The sequence below is a fragment of the Saccopteryx bilineata genome, chromosome 1, assembly GCF_036850765.1.
Source record: "Saccopteryx bilineata isolate mSacBil1 chromosome 1, mSacBil1_pri_phased_curated, whole genome shotgun sequence".
NCBI classification, from domain to species: domain Eukaryota; kingdom Metazoa; phylum Chordata; class Mammalia; order Chiroptera; family Emballonuridae; genus Saccopteryx; species Saccopteryx bilineata.
In genome coordinates this window covers 170,262,615-170,285,993 of record NC_089490.1, presented here as the reverse complement: position 1 = coordinate 170,285,993, position 23,379 = coordinate 170,262,615, and the positions used below count along the sequence as shown (strand labels likewise).

The 23,379-nt window shown below is 36.0% G+C and overlaps 1 protein-coding gene across 3 annotated transcripts in view; it reads left to right on the top strand.

Moving 5' to 3' along the window:
- Window positions 1-23,143, top strand: part of MAP9 (microtubule associated protein 9) — a 52,625-nt gene extending 29,482 nt beyond the window's left edge. For all 3 annotated transcript variants that reach the window (XM_066279620.1, XM_066279599.1, XM_066279609.1), the window contains exons 11-14: window positions 282-443; window positions 571-716; window positions 1,098-1,230; window positions 16,058-23,143. In XM_066279620.1, the coding sequence (XP_066135717.1) occupies window positions 282-443; window positions 571-716; window positions 1,098-1,230; window positions 16,058-16,183 (567 nt within the window). In that variant the 3' untranslated portion in view covers window positions 16,184-23,143. The remainder of the gene's footprint in view (window positions 1-281; window positions 444-570; window positions 717-1,097; window positions 1,231-16,057) is intronic.
- Window positions 23,144-23,379: the final 236 nt, after the last annotated feature.

Here is a 23,379-nt window from a genome sequence, read left to right as displayed (position 1 = left end):
GAAATCAAACCCTGGACATCCACACACCGGGCTGATGCTCTACCACTGAGCCAACTGGCCAGGGCTAAAGGACATTTTAAGATGTAGTGAATGATTCAGAATACAATTTTTAATAAATCAATTTGTATAAACCATTCTAAATAAAGTATCTGCTTTGAAACATAATGTATAGGTATGATGCGTATCGAGGGAAAAAAGGAAAAATATGTATGTCTACATATCTGTATTTCTCTAGCTATTTGTATATACATATATAACTGTCTACTCTTTTCTCAAAATAGAAAAAGGCTGCTAAGAGAGAAGAAGCCTTAGCATCATTTGAGGCCTGGAAGGCCATGAAGGAAAAGGAAGCTAAGAAAATAGCTGCCAAAAAAAGGCTTGAGGACAAAAACAAGAAGAAAACTGAAGAAGAAAATGCTGCCAGGAAAGAAGAAGCTCAACAAGTATTTGACAGTTTGAATATCTCTTTATTATGTTTAAATATTTGAAATCGAAATTAGTGATTAACTGTGTTTTTACTGATTTTACAGTATTCACAATAAATCAGAAACTCATTCTGAAATTTTTCAGGCTTTTGAAAGATGGAAAGAAAAAAAGATGGAGTATCTTAAAGAGAAAAATAAAAAGGAGAAAGAATATGAAAGAGCAAAGAAACAAAAGGAGGAAGAAACTATTGCTGAAAAAAGGAAGGACAACGTCACGGCTGTGGAAAAATGGTAATCCAAAATAAGTGCTGTGACGGATTTTAAATTAATAGCTGTCTAGGACTTCCAAAGTGTATTCACTTGAAATTTACTAATGTGCCTGGCCCGTGGTGGCGCAGTGGATAAAGTGTCGACCCGGATGGAACTCTGAGGTCGCTGGTTTGAGACCCTGGGCTTGCCCTGTCAAGGCACATGTTGGAGTTGATGCTTCCTGCTCCTCCCCCCCTTCTTTCTTTCTCTCTCTCTTTTTCTCTCTAAAAAAATGAATAAATAAAATCCTTAAATTTTTTTTTAATTTACTAAAGCATCTCAATCTCATTATAAAGATTTATTAGGAAATCTTTATTATATGTTCTCCTTTAACTTTCCAGTGTTTTATGCTATCCTACATAGGAATGAAAAAAAAGAAGCTTTTTTCAAAGAAAAGGGAAAAGAGAAAATAAATGAGAAAAAAAGAGAAGAACTGAAAAGAGCTGAGAAAAATGATAAAGATAAACAAGCTATTGATGAATATGAAAAATGGCTGGTAGGTTTGGTTTGCTAATACACTTGGATTTTTTAAATGTACTTTTGGGGCTTTTCTGGACCCAATGTCAGTTCCGTTTGTCCCTGCTTTCTGAGCATTTCTTTCTGGAAGCTGCTCTGCTGAACTCATTCTCCACCTCCTACATATATTATATTTCTTTTGATTTCCTCATTTCTATTGATGCTTCCACCATTTCCTAAAGCACTTAAACTTTCAGCATCATGCTCTTCCTCCCCTGCCTCCCCACAAATGGTCTCCTTACCAGTCATGCCCATTCTTCCTTTGCAATGACTTTCATAGTTAAAGTCACAGGAAGCTTTGACACACTGACAAGTCTACTGCTGCCGGTTTGCCAGATTATTTTAGGTGGAACCTGGCCGTGATATACACTAACACTGAACTTACAGTAAGAACATTATTCCATTTTTTTTTTATTCTCTTTTGTTCTTTCAGATGACCTCAAAGAGAAGGTCTTATTTAGGTGTTCTTTAATGAAGAAAGTAAGTGAATTTTGGGAGGGAAATATCTAGCTGGACTTCATATATATTTTTTGTTTGTTTTAGTGTACTTTTGTTTATAGTTACATTTCATTGATGTCAAACAAATACTGATCTCTAAAAATGTCAGTATAAATATGCAGTTTCAGTTTTGAATAAGTAATGCATTCATATGAATACTTTATATGAGTAGCTGACACACTTGTGTAAGTAATTAACACATCATATTTCAAAAACTGTAAAATTTCTCTTCGGGGGTTAGGATTCATTAGGGCAGGGGTCCCCAAACTTTTTTACACAGGGGGCCAGTTCACTGTCCTTCAGACCATTGGAGGGCCGGACTATAAAAAAAACTATGCACACTGCACATATCTTATTTTAAAGTAAAAAAACAAAACAGGAACAAATACAATATTTAAAATAAAGAACAAGAAAATTTAAATCAACAAACTGACCAGTATTTCAATGGGAACTATGGGCCTACTTTTGGCTAACGAGATGGTCAATGTCCGGTTCCAAATTGTCCATATTGCTAGCCGGAAAAATGATGCAAGTGTGCGGCACTGCCACATACAGTACTCCAGGAGCACAGGATGCATCCGCTGACCACCAATGAAAGAGGTGCCCCTTCCGGAAGTGCGGTGGGGGCCGCAGTTTGGGGACCCCTGCATTAGGGTTTCCTATCAAATGTTTTTTGCAGTCCTGCTAACCTGCTAGTTAACATACCCGGAATGCTGTTGCATTTCTCTGGTCGGGACTGAGATTCAGCACCTCTTCGTTTTTAAAAAGTTTATCTTTTTCTCTTTTTTTTTTCTGTAAACTGTCAGGTCATACACTTCTTCTACATTTTTCTGTTGGTCTTTTTCCTATGGATTTCTAACAGCTTTTTTATGTACTAGGGAAATTAGTCTATCAGTTTTTATATGAGTTACAAATATTTTTTCTCGTTTCATTGGTCTTTCAACTGTGCATGTAGTATATTACGTCATGGAGAATTTTACTTCATGTTTTGGCGTCAAATGCATCAGTCTTGTCTTTTGAGTTCTGGTTTTCAGGAGTGGTTGAAAACACCTTCTCCATAACTTGAAATTAAACAAAGTGCTCCTATTTTAATTCTGATATTATAACTTTATGATTGTAGTATCCTAACATTTCGGTATTTGATCTACTTAGAATTTACCCTGATATATGGTGGGAAATATGATTCCAACTTTATTTTTTCTAAATCCATCTTTTATAAAATAGCCCATTTTTAGTGATTTGAGGTACTACCTTAATTATGTGATACTTTCCCTGATTTTTGGGGTCTGTTCTTGACTTTTTGTTTAATTGGTCAGTCTTACTCTACATATTCCAGTACCATAGTTTCATTATCAGGGCTTTGTATGTTTATATCTGTTTGGGTCAATCTTCCTTCATAGCTCTTCTTTCAAAGTATTTGTAACTAGTATTGTTTATTGTTTCACATAAATTTTAGAATCAGCAGTAGCTAGTGAGGCATGGAGGACCAAAGGCAGCTATCCGAAGGTAGGGTAGAAAGATAAAATGGGAATGAACTTAAGCACTCAATACTAACATGAAGAGAACTTTAGAATACTCCTCAAGACACAAATGAAGACTTGAGAAAATGGATCAAAACAGCCTTGAAATAGAAACATTCAATTTTATAATGCTATAAAGATGTCAATTCTTCCTGAAGTAATTTACAAATTTAATGCAATCCTAATACAAATACCAACAGAGTTTATTGTTGTTTATGTGTTGACTTTAGTGTAACTATGTACTAGTTCCAGGCAGAAAAATAATAAAATAAGATGATCAAAATTGTTTCAGTTCAGTGTTGTGAGTGAGGAAGTTAGTCTTTTATGGTTTCCTTTGATTACATTCTTGTTCTAAGAAAATTTGAAAGTCTTCATATTAAGGAGACTTATACTGACTGAGTCTGCTAGTATCACTTGGAGTAATTAAATGTAAATGTTTGTTTTGAACTTTATTTTTACATACTCTTAAAAATGAAATAGAATTCTCTTAATGACTATGTCAGAGTTAGGTACATTATGTTTTATTATAGTATTTAGCCAATTTCCCATTCTGATCAGTCCTCAGAAGAAAGATAACTCATCAAAGACCTACTATAAAATAACTTGTTTCAATATGTAATATAACCTCTACAAATATAACCGCTACAAATATAGCGCTACCTATAAAATCATCCATATACAACACATTACAGGCCTACTCCTCATCTTACGAATTTCTTATTGAAATTTGTTTTAAGATAGAATAGAAAAATTTCCCCATATAGAACTCTAAAAACTTCAATTTTCTGTAAAGTAGCATCTCAAAATTTTGGTTTACAGCCTAGCTTGGGTAGTGAGCACTTGAAGGGTAATTTTTTTTGTTATTTTTTTAGGGAAACATTGTAGCCAAAGATCAGGTAAGACTCTTCTTCATGCTGGTTACAAGATTAATTCCTAGTTACCTTTGGTAAGAAAATAAGTCACACAACAGACTCAAACAGACGACAGAACTTTCCAACAAGATTTTTAAAATTATTATTTGAAGTAACATTATTGACTCATGTTAATTGATATGAAAGTTGATAACTGCTTATTTTCTATCTTAACTTTTTAGCACCTGCTGCTAAAAATCAGACTTGTTTCACTTTCTCTCTCCATGTCAAATGGAATGGATAAAAAGGTTTGCTCACTCACTTTCTGTGGACACAGCCTGGTCACTGCCCTCTCTATAAAGTATGAAATATATAAAATATGAAAATGATTGACAGTGATCCAATTACAGCTTTTTTTTTCTGAATTATAATTCTGTAAGGAGGTTCTCTCTTTGTTTTACCAGGAGTAGTAGCATGCAAACATTCTCACGACAAGGAACAAAATATTAAGATAGATTTTAAAAATCTCACTTCTCTTGACTGCTTTTATAGTACTGTATGTGAATAATTGTATGGTAATGGAGACCTTGCATTATATTCTTGTATCATTTATGCATCCCATATATGTATATTGATAAAAGAAGCATAGACTTTAATAATTTATCCCTTCCAAGCCATTCAGCCGGCAGAGGCAAGGTCCAGAGGCTCCCTGACACTGCTGCTCTGAGGAAATTACTACATAAGAAACCATCAAACTTTGTACGGGGTGATTACAGACTTGCAGAAAGTCTCTATCTGAGATGCAGGATACAAATACTCTTAACATTTAAGGTTTTCCTCGATTATTGTTTAGATTTTGTATTAGTGCATAAAAACTCAGTCATTTCTTTGAAATGATTATGTGCAGAAAAACAAAATGGCTCTAAAATTCATCTGGTAAAATAAAAATATGAGAATATGAAAGATAACATTTTTTTTATAATTTTATTTTTTTAATGGGGTGATATCAATAAATCAGGATATATATATTCAAAGATAATAAATCCAGGTTATCTTGTCATTCAATTATGTTGCATACCCACCACCCAAAGTCAGATTGTCCTCTGTCACCTTCTATCTTGTTTTCTTTGTGCCCCTCCCCACCCCCTATTCCTCTCCCATTCCCCCCTCCCCCCCGTAACCACCACACTCTTATCAATGTCTCTTAGTTTCACTATTATGTCCCACCTACGTATGGAATAATACAGTTCCTGTTTTTTTCTGATTTACTTATTTCGCTTCGTATCATGTTATCAAGATCCCACCATTTTGCTGTAAATGTTCCGATGTCATCATTTCTTATGGCTGAGTAGTATTCCATAGTGTATATGTGCCACATCTTCTTTATCCAGTCATCTATTGATGGGCTTTTTGGTTGTTTCCATGTCCTGGCCACTGTGAACAATGCTGCAATAAACATGGGGCTGCATGTGTCTTTACGTATCAATGTTTCTGAGTTTGGGGGATATATACCCAGTAGAGGGATTGCTGGGTCATAAGGTAGTTCTATTTGCAGTTTTTTGAGGAACCACCATACTTTCTTCCATAATGGTTGTACTACTTTACATTCCCACCAACAGTGTATGAGGGTTCCTTTTTCTCCACAGCCTCTCCAACATTTGCTATTACCTGACTTGCTAATAACAGCTAATCGAACAGGTGTGAGGTGGTATCTCATTGCCGTTTTGATTTGCATTTCTCTAATAGCTAAAGAAGATGAGCATCTTTTCATATATCTGTTGGCCATTTGTATTTCTTCCTGGGAGAAGTGTCTATTCATATCCTCTTCCCATTTTTTTATTGGATTGTTTGTTTCTTTGTTGTTGAGTTTTATGAGTTCTTTGTATATTTTGGATATTAGGTCCTTATCTGAGCTGTTGTTTGAAAATATCATTTCCCATTTAGTTGGCTTTCTGTTTATTTTGTTATCAGTTTCTCTTGCTGAGCAAAAACTTCTTAGTCTGATGTAGTCCCATTCATTAATTTTTGCCTTCACTTCTCTTGCCATTGGAGTCAAATTCATAAAATGCTCTTTAAAACCCAGGTCCATGAGTTGAGTACCTATGTCTTCTTCTATGTACTTAATTGTTTCAGGTCTTATGTTTAGATCTTTGATCCATTTTGAGTTAATTTTTGTACAGGGGGAGAGACTGTAGTCCAGTTTCATTCTTTTGCATGTGGCTTTCCAGTTTTCCCAGCACCATTTATTGAAGAGGCTTTCTTTTCTCCATTGTGTGTTGTTGGCCCCTTTATCAAAAATTATTTGACTATATATATGTGGTTTTATTTCTGGACTTTCTATTCTGTTCCATTGGTCTGAGTGTCTATTTTTCTGCCAATACCATGCTGTTTTGATTGTCGTGGCCCTATAATAGAGTTTGAAGTCAGGTATTGTTATGCCCCCAGCTTCATTCTTTTTCTTTAGGATTGCTTTGGCTATTCGGGGTTTTTTATAGTTCCATATAAATCTGATGATTTTTTGCTCTATTTCTTTAAAAAACGTCATTGGAAGTTTGATGGGAATTGCATTAAATTTGTATATTGCTTTGGGTAATATAGCCATCTTGATTATATTTATTCTTCCTAGCCAAGAACAAGGTATATTCTTCCATCTCATTATATCTTTTTCGATTTCCCTTAACAATGGTTTATAGTTTTCATTATATAAGTCCTTTACATTCTTTGTTATGTTTATTCCTAAGTATTTTATTTTTTTTGTTGCAATCGTGAAGGGGATTATTCTTTTGAGTTCCTTCTCAGTTGTTTCATTGTTGGCATATAGAAAGGCTATTGACTTCTGTATGTTAATTTTGTATCCTGCGACCTTACTGTATTGGCTTATTGATTCTAGTAGTCTTTTTGTGGATTCTTTGGGGTTTTCGATGTATAGGATCATATCATCTGCAAAAAGTGATACCTTTACTTCTTCTTTTCCGATATGGATGCCTTTTATTTCTTTGTCTTGTCTGATTGCTGTGGCGAGAACCTCTAGTACCACATTAAATAAGAGTGGAGAGAGTGGACAACCCTGTCTTGTTCCTGATTTAAGGGGGAAAGCCTTCAGTTTAGTGCCATTTAATATGATGTTAGCTGATGGTTTATCATATATGGCCTTTATCATGTTGAGATATTTTCCTTCTATACCCATTTTGTTGAGAGTCTTAAACATAAAATTGTGTTGTATTTTATCGAAAGCCTTTTCTGCGTCTATTGATAAGATCATGTGGTTTTTGTTCTTTGTTTTGTTGATATGGTGTATTACATTAACCGTTTTACGTATGTTGAACCATCCTTGAGTTTCTGGGATGAATCCCACTTGATCATAATGTATTATTTTTTTAATGTGTTGTTGTATTCGATTTGCTAGTATTTTGTTTAGTATTTTAGCATCTGTATTCATTAGAGATATTGGTCTGTAGTTTTCTTTTTTTGTGCCATCCTTGCCTGGTTTTGGTATGAGGGTTATGTTGGCCTCATAAAATGTGTTTGGAAGTATTGCTTCTTCTTCAATTTTTTGGAAGACTTTCAGTAGAATAGGAACCAAGTCTTCTTTGAATGTTTGATAAAATTCACTGGTATAACCGTCAGGGCCTGGACTTTTATTTTGGGGGAGGTTTTTAATGGTTTTTTCTATTTCTTCTCTACTGATAAGTCTGTTTAGGCTTTCTGCTTCTTCTTGACTCAGTCTAGGAAGGTTGTATTTTTCTAGGAATTTATCCATTTCTTCTAGGTTGTTGAATTTAGTGGCATAAAGTTTTTCATAGTATTCTACAATAATTCTTTGTATATCTACAGTGTCCGTGGTGATTTCTCCTCTTTCATTTTGGATTTTGTTTATATGAGTTCTTTCTCTTTTTTCCTTGGTAAGTCTTGCCAAGGGTTTGTCAATTTTGTTGATCTTTTCAAAGAACCAGCTCCTTGTTCTATTAATTTTTTCTTTAGTTTTTCTGTTCTCTAATTCATTTATTTCTGCTCTGATTTTTATTATCTCCTTTCTTCGGCTGGTTTTGGGTTGTCTTTGTTCTTCTTTTTCTAGTTCCTTAAGGTGGGAAGTTAAGTGGTTCACTTGGGCTCTCTCTTGTTTGTTCATATATGCCTGAAGCGATATGAACTTCCCTCTTATCACTGCTTTTGCTGCATCCCATAGATTCTGATATGTCGTATTGTCATTTTCATTAGTCTGTATATATCTTTTGATCTCTGCACTTATTTCTTCTTTGACCCATTCATTTTTTAAAAGTATGTTGTTTAGTTTCCACATTTTTGTGGGATTTTTTCCCTCTTTTTTGCAGTTGAATTCTAGTTTCAAGGCTTTATGATCAGAAAATATGCTTGGTACAACTTCAATTTTTCTGAATTTGCTGATGTTGTTTTTGTGGCCCAACATATGGTCAATTCTTGAGAATGATCCATGTACACTGGAGAAAAATGTATACTCAGTCACTTTGGGATGAAATGTCCTGTAGATGTCTATCATATCCAGGTGCTCTAGTGTTTTGTTTAAGGCCACTATGTCTTTGTTGATTCTCTGTTTGGATGACCGATCTAGAGCCGTCAGCGGTGTATTGAGGTCTCCAAGTATGATTGTATTTTTGTCAGTTTTTGTTTTAAGATCAATAAGTAGCTGTCTTATATATTTTGGTGCTCCTTGGTTTGGTGCATATATATTAAGAATTGTTATGTGTTCTTGATTCAGTGTCCCCTTAGCCATTATGAAATGGCCATTTTTGTCTCTGAGTACTTTTCCTGTCTTGTAGTCAGCATTATCCGATATGAGTATTGCTACACCTGCTTTTTTTTGGATGTTATTTGCTTGGAGTATTGTTTTCCAGCCTTTCACTTTGAATTTCTTTTTATCCTTGTTACTTAGATGAGTTTCCTGTAGGCAGCATACAGTTGGTTTTTCTTTTTTAATCCATTCTGCTACTCTGTGCCTTTTTATTGGTGAGTTTAATCCGTTTACATTTAGTGTAATTATTGATACTTGTGAGTTCCCTATTGCCATTTTATATCTTGCTTTCTGTTAGTTTTGTGTCTTGTTTGATCCTTCTCTTTCGTTTTTCTATCTTTTGTTTTTATTTGGTTGTATTCCATACATCTTTCCTCTGTTGCTATCTTTTTTATCTCATGTGCTTCTGTGGTGGTTTTTTCAATGGTGGTTACCTTTGAGTAATGAAAAGGGTCCCTACCCTGTTCATTGTAGCGAACTATTTTGTGAGTACTTTTGCACTCCATCGTCCTTTGCTACTGTTAATCTCCATCTTCTCCCCCTCTTTCTTTTTGTTGTTGTCACAGTTTAAATTTGGTTTTATTGTGTTCTTCTTGGAGCTTTTACTTGTGGCTCTGTTTTTTTTTGTTCTTTGTATCTTATTGGAGAACCCCCTTTAGTAATTCCTGGAGTGGGGGTTTTCTGATGATAAATTCCCTCATCTTTTCTGTATCTGTGAATGTTTTTATTTCTCCTTCGTATTTGAAGGATAGCTTTGATGGGTATAGTATTCGTGGCTGAAAGTTCCTCTCTTTCAGGACTTTAAATATTGGGGTCCACTCTCTTCTAGCTTGTAGAGTTTCTGCTGAGAAACCTGATAATAATCTAATGGGCCTTCCTTTATATGTTGTATTCTTCTTTTCCCTGGCTGCCTTGAGAATTTTTTCTTTGCTGTTGATTTGTGTCAATTTCATTATGATATGCCTTGGAGTAGGTTTGTTGGGGTTAAGAAAACTTGGAGTTCTGTTTGCTTCTTGAACTTGAGGCTTAAGTTTTTTCCACAGGCTTGGGAAGTTCTCATCTATTATTTGTTTGAGTATGTTCTCCATTCCATTTTCTCTCTCTTCTCCCTCTGATATACCTATTATTCTTATGTTATTCTTTTTGATGGAGTCAGATAATTCTTGTAGGGCTATCTCATTTTTTTTAATTTTTGAGTCTCTTTCTTCTTCTCTCTGTTGTGCCTCAAGTTGCTTGTCTTCTATTTCACTAATCCTCTCTTCTATCTGACCTGTTCTATTAGCTAAGCTTGTTATTTCGTTTTTCAGCTCGTGAATTGAGTTTTTCATCTCTGTTTGATTTGTTTTTATAGTTTCAATTTCCTTGGACATATATTCTTTGTGTTCATTGAGTTGTTTTCTGAGCTCCCTAAATTGCCTTTCTGTGTTTTCTTGTATATCTCGGAGGATTTTTAGGATTTCTATCTTGAATTCTCTGTCATTTAGCTCCAAGGTTTCCAATATATTAAATTTTTTCTCCATAGATTTTTCCTCATCTAGCTGTGTTACCTCTCTTTCTTTTGTATCCATGATATTCGATTTTCTCTTCCTTAATGGCATCTGAGGGTGGTTTTGTTGATAGTATTAATGAGATTTAATAAAGAATAAAAAGTTAAAAAAATAAAAAAAAAAATCGAAAAGAGTTGTTTTTTTTAAAAAAAAATTAATAATGAAATAAAGAAATTAAAATAAAATAAAAATTTTTAAAAAAAGGAAATTATTCCCCCCCTCCTTTTTTTCTCTTCTCTCCTCTCCCCTCTTTTTTGAGAAAATCTTGTGGTGGACTGTGAATTATAACAAACAATGCCTGTGATGGAGGGCCTGAATTGGGGAAAAGTAATAAAGGGGCAAAAAAAAAAAGAAAGAAAAAAAAAGAGCATGTGAACCCACAAAAAGCAAATAAGAAAAAAATTTGGGTCAAGAATAAAATGATTTACTTTTAGGTGTTGGTTGTCTAATAGTTATGATGAGAGGAATAAGAGGAAAACGGAAAAATGGGGGGACAAATTAAAAAATTACTATTGTATTTAGTGGAACAAGAACTAGATAATATGGAAAAAGGTGAAGTAAAAACCCCCCAAAATGCCACAAACATAGGTTTGAGTCCCAGATAAGATAATTTGTTTGTTATTGAGGTTTGAATGAGAGGAGATGTAAAGGAGAAAGGAAGAAACTAATATAGAGGGAGAAAAGAAAGAGAGAGAGAGAAAGAAAGAGGGAACCACTAAAAGAAGAAAAAAGAAAGGAGAGAGAGAGAGAAAGTTAAGGGTTTTGGAGTGCAACCCTCATAGAGAGAAAGGAAGAGAAGAGAAAAGATAATGGGAGATGTAACACTTATGGGTAGTGTAGTTCAAGGAGAGGAGAGAGTAAGACTGGTAGAGAGTTAATCGGCCAAATTGGAGGAGGAAAAAAAAGTATCAAGAATGAAGATAAGAGAAACAAATGAACAAATATAATAAAATGTGATAGGTTATAAAGTCTGCAGATTATTCTTGATTTTGAGAGGTTATCTTCTTGCTTTTTCTTTTCTCTCCCTCTTCCTGGTCGGTGACTCTGTACCCCGGGTTCTGCCCCTTTGGCACGCTCAGGTAGAGTCTTGCAGTTGATAAGTCTCTATGGCAATGTCATGTATTGTGCTTTAGTCTCGTTGGCAGTCGAAGCTCATTAGCATTTATAGGCTCCGACAGTAAGAGAGTCCGTATTCCTGGAGCCTTTCTCCTAGTCTTTCCTTCCTTGATTAGTAGCCTGATAATCCAGCTATGGGGTTGCTGCTGCCTCTGCCTGGATAGTAAGAGGCTCAAAGAGCTGGCAACTCCCCACTCTATTTCCACTCAGCACAGGGCTCTGGGTAAGGCTCAGTCAGTCAGAGCTGCTAGCATAATCAGGCGGGCTTTCCGCCCACTCAAAGACCTCTGGCTCTGCCACTCTGTCCGGTAGCACAAGCGGGCGCCTACTTCCGGGGCGCTTGGAGGAAACTCTCACTCACTGTCTGTGACCAGGATATCCGGCCAGCAGTCTCACACTCTGAGTGAAACCCCCAACCGCAGGGAAAAGTTGCAGCGTTGGAATTGAGTCTCGCTCCGTCCCCGTGCGCGGCTTTTGCAAGGCGCTGGGGCGGCTCGAGATTCCGCTTTGGCCCACACAAAGGCCCCTGACTCTGCCCCTCTGTGTGATAACACGGGCGTGCACTGCCGAGGCACTCGGAGGAATTGCTCACTCCTTATCTGCGCACACAAACCAGGATATGAGGCCGGCCGCGGTTCCCTCTGAGTGAAACACCCTCCAGCACGGAAAATCTCCACCGTTGGAATTAGTTTTCACTCCCTCCCGTGCGTGGCTTTCCCAGGGCGCTGGGGCTGCCCAGAGACTCTGCCCTCGGCCCACAGAAAGGCCTCTGACCCTGCCTCTCCGTGGGGCAACACGGGCACCCACTCTCGGGGCCTAGGAAGAAATTCTCGCCCACTAACTGCGCACCGACCAGGAGACCGGGTAAAATGGCCGCTCCGCTTGTCTTTCTTTGTTTGGGTTTGGCACGAGTGTTAGCTTGTATTGCCCGGGTTGCCACAGGATCAGATTTTCCTCGGCTTGGATCTGTGTGCCACAGCCTGGTTCGGCCGTTTGTGCCACGGTGGCCTGGATCTATTCACCCCCTTTGCCCGCCTCAGTTTCTATATTCACAGTTACCAGAGAAAGCCGCCCTGTTTAGGTTAGAGAGGAAGGAGGAGCATTTCTTACTCCCTATTTCCTTCGGGGTTTGGTTATATATTTAGCCAATTTTTCACTCAGTCATACCTTTGGGTGTATTGCGAAGCATCTGGAAGCTCCAAGTATAGATTTTTCTGTTTCTGGTTGAAGATCTTGTTGAGTTTTGGGGGAGATTTATCGGTATCGCTTCCTACCCTGCCATTACTCTGACGTCATCCGAAAGATAACATTTTTAATACAAGATGAGGCAGAGCTGGCCTGACAAGGTGGTGGCACAGTGGATAGAGTGTCGGACTGGGACGCGGAGGACCAAGGTTTGAAACCCCGAGGTCGCCAGCTTGAGCGCGGGCTCATCTGGTTTGAGTGAGGCTCACCAGCTTGAGCCCAAGGTCGCTGGCTCGAGCAAGGGGTCACTCAGCCTGCTGTTGCCCCCCCAGTCAAGGCACATATGAGAAACCAATCAATGAACAACTAAGGTGCTGCAATGAAAAATTGATGCTTCTCATCTCTCTCCCTTTCTGTCTGTCCCTATCTGTCCCTCTGTCTCTCTGTCACACACACACAAAGATGAGGCAGGGCTGTTCTTGTCAAGCAATAAAATAGTAACTTCCTGTTCCACTCTGCTGTGAGCCAGCATTTCCCTCTGCTGGATTATTCCTGTCACGTTTCAGGACATTTCATCTTCAAACCCTTGTAATTCCTCATTTCCCTCCTGATACGGTTCCACATCTCACTGCCTTTATATATATAGTTAAACCTCTAAAACATTTTGTTTACACCTCCTTAATTCCCCATATCTTTTCCACTTTAACGCGAGTGGCGTCCCTTTCCCCATCACTAGGTCGAAAGTGGCAGTTCTGCTAGACCAGCCACGGCAAGGCATTCTTTCCTGCCCCAGTTCCTAGATGTCGGCGTTCTCACAGCTGGCTTCCCTTCCTGCTACTGTCTCCTCCCCGGTTGTCTTGCACCCCTAGTTTCTCTCTCACTTCTCTGCCTGCCTTTTCAGGGTCACGTGTTGACTTCTCTGTTTTCACCTGTGTTCCGTTGCAGTGGCCTGCAGGGCCTCCGAATCTGACTCATCTACCTTTTATTCTCATCTGATACTCCTCTCCCCTCTTCCACCACTTTTATTCACACTGAGTCTCTTGTTTCTGCTCACATCCAAGATATTTCCCACCTGTCAGAGCCCCACACCTGCTGCTCTCTGCTTGAAATGCTCTCTCCTCGATGCCTATCACGAGTGGCTTCTATCCATCATGTCTCACTTAAGATGACTTTTCCTGAATCCGCTCATCTTTGGAAGTACTCCCTTTTCTTCTTCAGCAAGCACAACAGTTTATATGTTTTATAAAAATTCACATAGTTTGGATTGCCTGTTATTTGTTTATTAACTGTCTATTTTGCAAGTTGTCTGAGGGAAAGGGATCGTATCTGTATGTTTGGATTTTATAATCACTTTATGCATGGTACCCAGAGTACTGCTTGACCCCAAGTAGGAGCGCAGTGCTCAACAGTTGAATAAGTAAAAATGGAAGCAGTATAGTACCCGTAGAATAACAGGCCCACAGGACACCTGAGAACCCATTACAGATAAGGATGTACTACATGTACAATAAAGTAACATGAATTAATGGATGCACGGAAATGACAATTGGGATTATTTGTGTGACATTTGGACATAAATCACTTTACTACCTTATGGCAATAGAAACTCCAAAAGAATTAAAATGTTGAATATAAAATGCCAAACAAATAGAACTGAAAGAAAATAAAATGTAATATCTATCAAATTTTATGGCAGTGAGATGCTTTTTAAAACCTAAAAATGCTATAAGAAATAACAAAAGAAAACATATTAAATTTAAAATCATTAATATATCAAAATAGAAAGTCCTCATAGGTGCTGGTTGGCAGGTGAAGTTTGGAGAATAAATTTCCCAGCAGAGTTGAACGTATTCTCACCCTACAAATGAACAGTTTCACTCCTACACATATATGTTGAGAGAAAATCTTGACTTATAAGGACAAAGGATAAACAGGGATGATTACAGCTCACTGTGTGGGAGAAACGCTAGAAAATGACTTCAACAAAAAGTATCAATTCATAAGTTGTGATGTGTTATATAATGGAATTCTGTACACTAGGAAATGAGGCTGCAGCTCCATGTAGATGAACCTTAGAAATATTATGATCAATTAAAGAAGTTTGCAACAGAAAATATAGCACAATACTTTGTAGTATAAATTCTGAAAACCTGCAAAACAAAATTATGTGTTGTTCAGGAATAAATACACGTGTAATAAAAGTATGAAGAGCTGTAGTGATAAGCGTCAAGTTCGGAGTAATACCTCATGGGAGGTAATGCAGAGGAAGGGGGTGTGATGCGGGTGCGGACAGAAGTATTGATCATGTTTTATTTCGTAAAGGCACATAGTGGCTACACAGGGCTTGATCACGTTACTCTTTAAACTGTTGCAGGGGTAGTCAATCTTTCTCTACCTACCACCCACTTTTGTATCTCTGTTAGTAGTAAAATTTTCTAACCGCCACCGGTTCCATTTTATAAAGTAGGGAAGTAACTTTACTTTATGAAATTTATAAAGCAGAGTTACAGCAACTTAAAGCATATAATAATAATTACTTATCAAGTACTTTATGTTGGATTTTTGCTAAGTTTGGCAGAATAAATCTTTATAAAACAACTTAGTGTAGTTAAATCTATCTTTTTATTTATACTTTGGTTGCTCCGCTACCGCCTACCATGAAAGCTGGAACGCCCACTAGTGGGCGGTAGGGACCAGGTTGACTACCACTGAACTATTATCTGTGGCTGAACTATTTATCTTATTTTTTGTAAAAATCAAGGACTAAAAGTATTGTAGATAAAATGCTGCAAAGCTAATATTTACTACATGAAAATATGTAGATTATTAAAAATTATCTGAGAGCCACATAGTTAAATGAACCAAATGATTGAGCAAAAAAATCACAGGTCTAAAGAAATAAAAATATGCTCAGGCTCAATAACAAGCAAAGGAACATGAGGCTCAGTTTTCAGCTGTTTGTAAAAAATCTGAAATATTCCTTGCTGCCATGGTGTATCCATGCTTTGCAGAAGTGAATTTCCTTCTGAGAACCTGTGCTCAAAAAATGATCACTAATATAATTGTTATTGTCTTTGCATTATGGAATTAGAGGCCTTTTTCCTATTTTACATAATTCTTTTTAAATATCACTTTTAATGTTTAAAAAAATAAAGGGTGCATTTACACCTATTGGTAGTATAGTTATAAATTAGCAGTGTTTCCTAACTGCTATTTCTTTATAACCAATTCACCTAGGAAATGACATTTAAATTCTTCTAATGGATTATTTTGTTCTGTTTATACAGATATATAAATTTATAGTTTTCTGTTTTCTCTCCAGGAAAAGAAAGAACGGCAGGAAAGAATTGACCGGAAAGAAAAGAAACGCCATTCCTTTCTGGAACAGGAGGCACTTCCTCCGTGGAGCCCTCCGAGCAGAATTGTGTTCTCAAAAGTGTTTCGATAATTCTACTTACATTATTTACTTGTTAGTTCAACATAGATTTAAAAGTATTTATTCAGTTATTTATAGTTAAAAAGAGTCTATGATAATTGAATGCCAGCCACTTCTGCTGATTATGAAAAAGATGCTTTGGAGCTTAATCAGTAAAAGCATTGAAAGCATTATTTTGAACTGTAGATAAACTGCCTCAGATGAAAAGCTAATAATTATCAGATTGCTCTTACCTTTAAAATACATAACCTTTGTCTTGTCCTGATGATTCTTACAGTCAGATGATCAATCAGTGATCACTTTCACTATATTGTATATGTTATTTAAATGTGTTTATTCTCAATAATAGGGAAACCATCAGGTATAATTATTATAGAAATAATTGAATTTATATATGGCGGTGCATCTGGATTCAGGTTTTTATGAATGGTCGCTGGGGCGTATGCATATATTATTTTTTCTAAGATTGCTCTTTAGCTCAAAGCAGTTGCATTTGTACTGTGCAAGCTAGAATTGTGGTCAATTGAGACAATTCAGGAGGACGCTAATCATTGAGGTATTTGATTTGAGAATTCTGCTTTGTGTTTCACTATGAATGAATTTTATGTGTTCTAGGCTTACATGACAGTCATGGAAACTTTATAATGAGCAGACCTCTGAAAATTGTCTTTTTAAATTCTATCTCGCTTTATTATTTCAGTGATACCAAAAAGATATCAAGCCCATGGTAGTGATATACTTACACATTATTTATGGGAATTGCACAAGAGTTCAAAGTCATTATCACTATTGTTATTTTCCAAACTAAAACCATGAAGGTGATAAAGGCAATTTTTGTCCTCTTAACTAAGCCAGAGTCTTGAAGCTTATATTTGGAAGTCAGCTGTATGGGAAAGTAATTGTAGAATATGTTCAAATAGTTTTTACTTGTTTAGATCTCTGCATATCCTTATATTAATTGGACTCATACTTCAACTGATAAGCAGTTTATGACAGACCAAGTGAATGCTCTAGGAGATGAAATGCTACCTTAGCCAAATGCAATGTGATGATGGATGAGAATAAGCAGTTACTATTTATTAAGCACCTGTTGTATCCTCTCTGCTGGATCTTTACAAATGATATTTCTCACCTTTACAACAACTGTTCAGGGTAGGTATTATTAGCCTCATTTTGCAAATAAAAGTACTGAGACTCAGAGAACTCAAATAACTTGCCCCATATTTAGTATGTGATTAGGTTGGAATTAGATAGAACTGATTGAGTTGGTCTCCCTCCAGAATCCACATGCTCATTTTATGGCTTCACGCAGCCTCAGAGAGTTGTGAGTTCACCCAGACCTCTGTAGAATATCAGTCTTACACACACACACTTACCTCGCAGCTCCTACAATCATGTATTATTGTCCAGAGGTGATCCTTCCCTTAAGACATAGCTGTTTGTTAGTAGAGATGGTGGACCTCATTAGATCTATAAAATAAAAAGAGAATTTATCATATCTAAGGAGTTGGTCAAATGCCTTGTACCTGGTATTAGAATGTTAGAAAGCCCAGCAGGTGTTGGAATGTAAGGTGTGAGATACTCACTCAGGAGTTCCCACTCTGAGAACTCACCTTGCTGCGGTGTATGTGGAGGATAAGAAAGATGTCATGGGTCCCTTTGTAAGGTCGTGTCGGTGCTGTAGATAAATTTTAAATTTTTCATAAATGGAACTAGAAGCCTTTTTATACTGCCTGAACTAAGAGAATAGTGCATGAGATTGGCATTATTACCAGCAACAAGTATTCTCAGCATGGAATTTCGGGCTTGTCATTCATCTGTGTGTCTCCCATAGTACCAAACACAGTGCCTACCAGAACGGATTGCGATGCACTCATTGTATGGAATAGCTGTTCAGAGCTAAAAAGACATTTGCACATTTCAGAGAAGTAAAAGGAAAAAATAGAAAAAAATTTATGGCTGTTTTTAGGGCTGTAAAATAATAGATTTCACATTAAAAAGTTAAACTTTCTTATCTTCTACATTATAATATTTAGTGGGTTACCACTGTCACCTCATAGTTGTCAGAGTCGAGTGCAATTAATGTAAGGTATACGGCACATAATGACTTAATAAATATTGATTTCATTTATTTACTACTGTAAGCCCTCTACTCCCCCACTTTGTGTATGTGAAAGAAGGTTAGGTTAACGTAGATGGTTTTGATAATGGTTATTTGACATTACACGTTTTTTAGCATATAAGAAGCGATCTCTGCGTTCCTGGTCAGTCTAGGCCACAGCACTCAGAAGAGAATATGAGGGTGACCTGTATTTAGGGACCTTCCAAGAAGAAATCGAAATACTAATTTCTTAGTGTTGCTTTGTGAGGTAAGATAAAAATGAAAATTGAGATGTTTGCAAAGACCTAACAAGTCATTTCCTCAAAAAGGGATTTGTCTGTTTACAACAAGTGGTGCTGATTAAATTATCTAGCTGATGGAAATCAACTTCTCTCCAGTAGAAGAAATAAAGCTGAATTTTGAGAGCCGGGTGAAAATACAGTATTATTTTTACCTTTTGAGATTCCAAGGGGAGAATCCAACCTGGAAATATCCTCCTGAATATATTGATCCATTTAAGGAGGAATGGTTTCCTCATGTCTCCTTTAAAAGTATCAAATGTCAGTGTACATCAGCGATTTTCAACCAGTCTGCCACAAGAAGTTTTAGAACATGCAGTACCTGAGTATTTAGTCAGGGGCACTGACTTATTTTCCTTTGGTTGTCAGATTTTAAAAATGACACAATAGCCCTCTGGTGTGAATGAATTAAAATTATAGCTTTTTTTATTTTTGTCAGATTGGCAAAAAATATATTTTTTGGTGTGCCGCAGGATTTTACAAATTAGTTTTTGGGTGCTATGAGATGAAAAACAAAATTTTTAATGTAGATATTTGCTAATTTTCATTAATTTATAATATAAAGGAATTTTAATTCAAATTAAGGACATAGGGTAAGTTTATAGATTTTCAGATTAAACTTCTAGTTTTTAAATTGTATTATCACTTGAAGAATGCTGACACTGCAAAGTAAATGGGAATTTAGTGAATATTTGAAAACATTATTGAAAAATATTTCCCCAGAAATTTAAATATTAATACTAAAAAATAAGTTCTTATGCAGAACTTAAGTTCCATAATAACCAAGAAAATAATAGTGTTACATAAACAATATAGCATTTTTAGATCAGAAAGAGGTTGAAGTTTTCTAAGTGAAAGAAAATAACTGTTCAGGGATAGCAATATTCCAGTGGTTTGTAATGCATCACATTTTGAAAATGTTAGCAGGTACTTAAATTGTTTTAAATAGTATTGAAACTGATATTTTTCACAGTTGCAAAACAGTACCTGAGAGTAGTTTAGGTATCCACAGTTCTCTGTACCTTAGAGTGATATAACCATTTATCTAAAAGGGATTTTAATAATTTGTAAACCTGGCCCAAAATCTTTTTCCAAGTTGAAGAAACTGATTCCCCAAAGCTTTGACTTTCCCAAGCTCATATAACAACTACAAGGAGCTGTAGTTGGAACTCTGGTATCAGATTTCCCTGTTATACTCTGTCCACCATTCTACAATTTTGGAAATCTGATAAAACCTTCACACTAGTTTCCCCCACACACACACTAGTTTTTAAAACTGCAGTCATTATTGGTTGATTTTTATCTTTTATCCTCTTAGATGTGTCATTTTTCCTCTGTCTTTTCCATAATTACCCACCAGATCAAAGTGTTTGGGCCCCTACCCTGCCACCTTAAATGTGAGGAAAGCTACAGTTTCTTCCGTCCTAAGTCATGGGTAAGATACAATAGAGAAAAGGAATTTCACAAAATAGCGGAAATTGCATGTTAGTCAAAAAAGTTCCCAAGAGTAAACTAGTACAGAAACGTATTTTCCTGATTTAATCTTGGCTCTGGTTTCAGTAGTGCTACATTAAAATGTATTTAAACCCATTATATGCAAAGCAAAAATATTACCAATTTTCCTGCTTCTGAAATACATTGGCTGACAGAATAATCGATACTGTGTAAATGCTTAACTGGAGATCTCTGAATTCTTTTACTTTAAAACTTCATGTGATTTATTATTTTGACACATGTTACAAGTAATTGTATCGATATAATGTTAAAGGATGAACTAGATTCTTGGTGTTGAATGTGGGATATTTTTTAAGAATTATTTGAAAAGATGTATTTAATGTCTGCTTTTTACTAGCATATTTTCATATAATGCTTAATTAAAGGGAACCAGTCAAGATTTATTTTATTGGGTAGTATTATTTATTGACTGCCAAAATTTAATTTTACAATGTTAGGAAATGTGGTGTGAGTTTATTTGTGTGCTAAAGATGAAATAATGATATTATGTTGACATATTGACATACCTTTTATTAGAAATGACTACTGGAAATTTGAATATAAAACTTTTTTTCACTCAAAACATTACACAAGCCCTGGTCAGATAGCTGGGTTGGTTAGAGCATCATCCCAAAGCACAAAGGTTCCCAGTTTGATCCCCAGTCAGTGCCCATATAGGAAAAGATTGATGTTCCTGTCTCTACATCTTTCTCCCTTCCTCTTTCACTAAAATCAATAAATAAACAAACAAAAAAATTCCACAACTTGCAGCGGTAATGTAATTATCAAATCATTAGAAAATGCAAATAGCAAAAATTACTCACACTTCCCTCCCATAAAGATAATCATAGTTAACATATCATGTATTTGGTTTTTAATTTCCCGTTCATTTTTCTTGGTACTGAAAGAAGCTGAGAATGAAGAAGATAAATACAGTTTTCTCTCTTTTTCTCCCTCTGTCTGTGTCTGTTTCTGTGCTATCCATATGTGTGTATACATATGTGCATGTATATTATACAATATAGGTACATGCACATACATGTATGTATTTAAACATAACCTATTTTTATTCTTTAAAATAAAAATCAGGTTAAACTATACAGTTGGAAACCAGACTTTCTGCTCAAGGGTAAATAATGAACATAGTTCCACACTATCACACTTTTCCAATAGCAGGGGTATAGAAAGGAGTGGGAATAATCTCTGATGCTGCAACTACAATTAACTTGTTTTTGGACAGTGTTTTCTGACGTGTTTACTATAGTAAGTAACAATACAGCCATTATTGTCATCAATAACCTTGTTGTTAGAAATGGTGGACCTTTAGAATGGGAAAAGAATTTGTAATATTTAAGGAGTTAGTCAAGCTTCTTTTATCTTAATATTAGAATGTCAGAAAACCCAGCAGGTTACAGAACGTAGACTATGAGATAGTCACTCAGGATGTTCAAACTCTGAGAATTAACCTCACTGAAGAGTGTATGCAAGATAAAAAAGATATCATGGGTCATTCTGCAAGGTCACATCAGTGCTAAAGGCAAATAAAAGAAATTTCATAAACTAGAAACCTTTTTATACTGCCAGAACTACTAGACATGCAATGGGAGTTGTTTAATGGACATAGAATTTTCACTTTGCAATATGAAAAGAGTTCTGCAGATTGTTTGTACAACAATGTGAATGCATTTAACACTATGAACTGTAAACTTTAAAATGCTTCCAATGGTAAATTTTACCCCAGTTTAAAAATCGCAAAGGAAATCAGACAAATGAGCCAAAAAAACAAACAAACAAAAAAAACATCTATAGAAAAAAATACAGAGAAAACTTCATGCCTTATGATAGAATATGTATGAGAAATAGGATTTGTGGATATGACATCAAAGATCATATTTTCCATGAGTGGAATCACACAGCTTACATTCTAGGGACAAGGGAGTTAACATCATTTTAGTTTGTAAAAATACTCTACACTGTTCTATCATCAAAATAGGTGAAAGTAAAAAAAAAAATTAAGGTTGGCTGATAAATGTTTTGAATAAAATACTGGAAGCCACAAAAATTAATTTCTAAGAATTGATAAAATGCTACACTTGATTTCAATAACCAAATTTGATGTTTGCTGTACTTATAAAGAAAATAAGGATGTTTGTTTAAAAACATTATTGGTTAGTACTGCAGGAGTAGATTAAAATAAATGAAGAAAAAAGCCACCAAGTTATCCAAGCATACCCTCAGCAGTTTAACAATGGAACATTTGTTTATTCTGAAGAACACAGGTAATGGGCCCTAGGGGCCTCATGGTATTAATAACACCTGCAAAATCAGAAGCAAATAGAATAAATGACCTTTCCCTGAAGCAACTCTTAATATTTGGTGTAATCCTCTGGACATTTTGTAAAATATATGAACAAATAGTAGAAGAATGTGCAAACTGTGGGAACAAGGAAGCTATTGCATGAAATGTTTGAGACTGATCATCTGCGCACATCTGTTCCTATTAGTGGAAGAAATGAGATGTTCTCAAGCTCTTTAAAGTGGAACGAGACTGGGAAAACGTGACATTATGTTAGGGTGATTGGTGACTAGAGGCGATATTCAGATGATTTTCCAATAGCCTTCTTGGGTGTATCACCTCCTCCCATTTTATTCTCAGGCTTCCACAACCCCTGAGGGCTGACGCCACCAGATCACCACTGGGAAGAGTGGTGAGGTACAAATTCGATTTCCCGCTACCCACTGGCTTTCTTGATATGCTAACAATCATTCAGCAACAGAAAGAGCCTTTCAACCTATAAAAGCCTGAAGTTATTACAATAAGTTAGTTTTAAGAACTAACACATATTGAGAAGAACATGGAATTGTAGGCGCTGGAGATTTTACTCAGTTACATCTCTTGTACTCACCAAAATCCTCAATGAAAAACAAAACAATACAAAACAAATTGTTTGCTTATATTGTTTAAGAACTACTCTGAGGGTGGGTGGTTTGTTGGGCTCTTTTGTTTCGTGTTTCTCTGAACAACTGAAGTTCAGTGGAACCTGTTTGTACTTTGTCGTTGAAACATGGGCTGTTAACTTATAGGCACATGATTTTCAAGTTATAGGAGCTGGGTTTTTTTTTCAGCATCAGTGTGAATTGATGCTTTCTGTCTCATTAAAGTTAAAATTTTTCCACCAAAAGATATTTTCTTGGCATCTTCCTTCTGAATCTCATGTTTCTTCTCTGCTCTAACCCAGGTCATCTAATTTTCTTTTTGTAGTGACTGTATAAGATAACACTAGTTAACTTAATAATACAGGTTTCAGGTGCCT